We start from the raw sequence: 4753 nt of genomic DNA, 5'->3' as shown, positions 1-4753 counted from the left end.
TGGGTGGCTAAGTGGGTTAAGCCTCTGCCTTCGGCTCAGATCATGATCTCAGGGTCCTGGGATCGAGCCCCGCATCGGGCTCTCTGCTCGGCAGGGAGTCTGCTTCCCCTTCTCTCTCTGCCTGCCTCTCTGCCTACTTGTGATCTCTCTCTGTCAAATAAATAAATAAATAATCTTAAAAAAAGAAAAGAAAAGCTGAAATTACTACTTCTGGCCAGGCCAGTAACTGCAGAAAACAGCAGAGAGCCCACAGCTAGTAAATGTGTGGCATAACCATTTTCAGGTGGCAGGTATAAGCTTATTAACGAACACACAGGGTTTTAATTCTAATCCTTTTCTGTGAACTTATAGAAAATTCCCTTATTTATTGATCATTTTCCTGGTGGATACACTTAAGCACACTATTTCGATTAATTTTCTTGAGATCCACGTGGGCTAGAACAGTTTATCCACACTGCAGGTGAAAGGGCCAGTTGTTACAATGTAAGTGAGTGGCTGGGGAGGCACAGCTCACAGATATCAGACTGGAGCTCAAACCTAGGCCACGCCAACCTAACTGCTACCTCCCTTCTCCATTTGGGGAGAGGGAGACATCGTCACAATTGGAACACTGGCCAAAAGTGCCTTCCAGAAATGCTGGCCCCAACACAGTCATTTCACACGGAGGCAACCCGCTGAAGGGGACTTCCGAGATTTCCATCTGTTCGTACTCTGACCTGCCTTGGACTGGTGACCTGGAAAAATATTTGGCTGGGTTTTTCCACTTGTAAACTAAGGCCAATAATATGAGTCTTGAAGAGATTTTATGCAAGAAAAATAAAACAAATTGCCTAACACAAGAAATCTTAGTTCCCTTGTAATTCCAATAAATCTCTGGTCTAGCACAATTATTTACTGGGGGCAACTCTGGGATCAAAGACAGGCACGGATTACTTTGGCCTGACTCACCTGTGTGCCAGACACGCAGTCATCTGAATGTAAATACAGTCATCTGATAATGTATTATGTGAAATTAAGTGCAAGCAGTTGCCTCTTATGGGAATGAGAAAATGAGGCCTGTGAAAGCACTCTCTGTTTGATATTAAGTCTGATATGCAAGAAGGTGTGGTGCTTCCAGAACATTGTGGTTTTGGTGTGGTTGGTGATCACACAAAAGATCTGATAAAGGAAAAGTACAGTTTTATTCAAAAGAGTCCTTCACGGTGGAGCTCTAGGACCTTCTGTCCCGCCTCTGATTGCGCCCTCCAGTGCTGTGGACGCTATGTTCATGCAAGTCTGCCTCCAGCGTGCCCCATATGCATGCCCTGATGCCCAGGCTTTCTGCCCCAGGGCCGTCTGTGACATCATAGGTCTAGCTGCAGGCGTGCTAATGCTCCTGGCAGGACAGGAGCTAAGACATGAAACCTCCCATGTCTGCATTCAGGGGGACAATTCGAGGAGGCATTTCATGGGCTTCTCAGAAGGTCTCAGTAGAATCCGTCTCCGGATGCCTCGACATATCTTCAGTATTGCTTCTTCATCCTGGTTCTCTTCTTCCCGGTTTCATCCTCCCTGTTCTCTGATAGCAATGGAAGAAGGCCATTGGAAGACCCTTCCCATTAGAAGAGACCACCTTTTTTTTTTTTTCATTTATAACTCCATCCAACTTCCCAAAGTCTTATAATAACATACGAATAAATCTTTTCCCAGTTCATTTTGGTTTATTTTGAATTCCCAGCAGGCTCATATGGGTCCCTGCTCCCTTAGTGTTCCAAACCTATTTGTAATGGAACAGATTAGGGTTATGTTTACAGAAGTAGAGTCTGCCTGGATTTTCCTCATTAATGCAACAATCACTTACTGAATACATGTGCAGAGCAGATCCAGGTTTTATGGAGCCTAAACCTTATAAATTTTACGGTGCTCTTTGAAAAAGACATAGAAAAATTTTTTCTTTAAGTCTTGGAAAGGTCCTATGTGAATGAGAAGGGCTTGAAGTTATTCTTCACTGACTTTATGGCCAACACACCCATCACTGTTGACTATGTGTAAGAAGTGTTCCAGGTGTTTGGGAAACACCAGTGCAAAAAAAGCAAAACAAAACAAAACAAAAAATAAAGCTTCAAAATGAGGTCTATATTTCTAGCAAATTTTATGACAAATTTGTGACTCGATAATTAATTTAAAAATAAATTTATAGAGAAATATTCCTGGTAAATGCTTACCTCTCAAAAAAAATTAAGCATCCTTGAGGATACTGGTCCTCTGGGTAGATCATACTTCATTATGAGAACAATCCTCAGACCTTTGAGATCCCATATGCCCTACCTCAAAGAATATGAGTCCTTGCTGGAAAGCTCCCCCCTTTTTTTGCATCAACCCAGCCATGGGAAGTAGACTTCTTTGCTATGTGATCCTTAGTCTCTTGGAACTAAGTAAGTCCTGGGCATAAGGGGAGAGTCCTTCCCGGGTTTGCCTAGGCCCTTGGGTTCACACAAACCTTTCTGTGCAGCACTCCTTGTGTCCGATTTCTGATTCCGTGTCCTTTCTCACTGTTGTATGATTATAGGAATTACCCATGAAGAGTATGTCAAGAATGCAGCCACAGAAATAGAGAAGGCTCACACTGAGATATGACCTATATAGGAAATAACAGTGTGTACTGATATTGATGAGCCGTAAGTTTGACACCGGAGCAAATGTATGGTTCAATCAATATTCACCCATCTGGTGGGTGCAAGACCTTCCGAATGGAGACAAAACAATTCCCTGTGGCCCTGGGGTCCTCAGACATGTGAACCTGTGGATGAATATCTCATCTATGTCGCTAATGAGCTTCCTCTTTTCTCATGGAAAGTGGAGTCATGGAACGAGTGTGGCCTGGTGTCTGTAGCCTCGTCTGAAGCAAAGGGAACGATCTGACTCATGGGAGCATGAAGACCTGAGTGCAGATGGCAGGGCTCCCGTCACTCAGGGCATTGTGAGGCAACATAAAATAATTCTTCAAATTCCAATGACCTTGACCTTGAGACTTTGAAAACTTTCTGGACATGGTTATTTTAAACAAGAAAATCACTATGGGCTGAACATCCAATTATCCAGAGTTAAGGCAAAGAGAAAAACTAAAAAGTATTTGGAGGCGAATTTTGAACAGTAAAGTCACCAAAGAACCAGGACCATCATAATAATATTTCTTAGTCTACAGAAATATTACGAAAAAATTGTAATAGTATGCAAATAAAGAATTCTATCATAATTCATAGAGGAACAAGTTTTCTTGATATAAGGTAGAGGAGAAGTATATATACCTATAAGTGTTCTTCAGAAAGCAAACTAACAAGTTTTCCCCCTTCTGAGACACTCAACTTTGTGTATATTAATGATTTGTTCCTGTGGGGAAAGGGGAGTGGCAGGTTAGCTCTGCAGCTCAAGCATTTGTCAAGGATAGTGATGTCACTGAGTGACTGGGTGCCCAAGTTCTATTTCCCCAAAACAAAACTAGAAGACATAAGATTCTGACCTTCTCCGGAAATGGTCACCAGGCTCTTCTGTGTGGCTCTTTGTCTCCTGTGGGTAGGTAAGTGCAGGCAAGCTTCCTTCCCTGGAATTCCCAAGACCACAACACAAACCTTCCTCCTAAGATGACAATATTAGTCTCTGTCACTCTCTATTACAGGACACATGGATGCTGAGATCACCCAGAGTCCAAGAAATGAGATCGCAAGGACAGGAAAGAAGGTGACTCTGATATGTCACCAGACAGAGAACTATGACTATATGTACTGGTATCGACAAGACCTGGGACATGGACTGAGGCTGATCTATTATTCAATCAATACTGGCAGCACTCAAAAAGGAGAAGTCTCCGATGGGTACAATATCTCCAGACCAAAAACAGAGGAGTTCCACCTCATACTGCCTTCTGTTACCTCCTCCCAGACATCTGTGTACTTCTGTGCCAACAGTTACCCCACAGCGCTGCACAGCTGCCTCCTCTTTGCACATAAATGTAGTTGGATTGAGTCACCCTGAACTCACGAGGCCTGGCCCAAGCCCCAAGAAGGCCCTGCCTCCAGAGGAATCACTGCTCTTGCCAGCATGGGAGCCTTAGGACAGTTGGCAATACGACCCTTGGGGTTGAAGTCCGTCTCTATGCCAGACCCAACCCTGACTGGACATCACCCCAACATCCTTAGCCTGCCAGTTCTCTCTTCTGCTGGTCTCTTTTTCCACTCACAGAAAGGAAAAGATTAGTTGAGATACATGAAGATTCCCTTGGTAATCTCAAAGCCCCCACATTCTTCTACCCCATCTGGGTTTCTGTGACTCCTTTATTCCTTTCCATGGCCTCTTCTACCCTTCAACTTGCAAGTCATAGACCTTCACTTGTATGGTCTCTACTCCTGGCTGCTTTTCTTCTATGAGGCAATAATACTGCAAGGTCCTATAATGTTTGCACCCCCCCACCCCCGTCTCTCCACCATCACCCTGCACAGTCTGCTCAGTTCTCCCTGTCCCAGCCACAGTCACACACATTCAGTTATTGCCTTGTATGACCTGTGTTCTTTTCCTCCTTTGGAATCTTTTTTTTTACAGGCTATTTCTTCACTAAACATATGCCCCTCCCTCTTACTTCTGGAACTCTACTTCATCCCTCATATGAAAATCTATTTCAGGACTACTTTTAATTATGAAAAGTAAAACTTAAATTTTACTAGAAGAAATTAAGAGAACTATTCTTAGACGTTTATTTGAGGAAGGAATTTTTTTTTTT

General features: G+C 43.3%; 1 gene segment (V, D, J or C); it reads left to right on the top strand.

Annotated features, from left to right (window-relative positions):
- The first annotated feature begins 3504 nt into the window (after nt 1-3504).
- Nucleotides 3505-4011, top strand: LOC111151887. The segment is given in 2 exon segments: nt 3505-3556; nt 3656-4011. Coding segments are annotated over 2 exon segments (402 nt in total).
- Nucleotides 4012-4753: the final 742 nt, after the last annotated feature.

Source organism: Enhydra lutris, unplaced genomic scaffold, assembly GCF_002288905.1.
Source record: "Enhydra lutris kenyoni isolate GAN:26980312 unplaced genomic scaffold, ASM228890v2 scaffoldscaffold27, whole genome shotgun sequence".
NCBI lineage: Eukaryota > Metazoa > Chordata > Mammalia > Carnivora > Mustelidae > Enhydra > Enhydra lutris.
The sequence above is the reverse complement of the archived record's forward strand: the minus strand, read 5'-3'. Positions and strand labels throughout refer to the sequence as shown.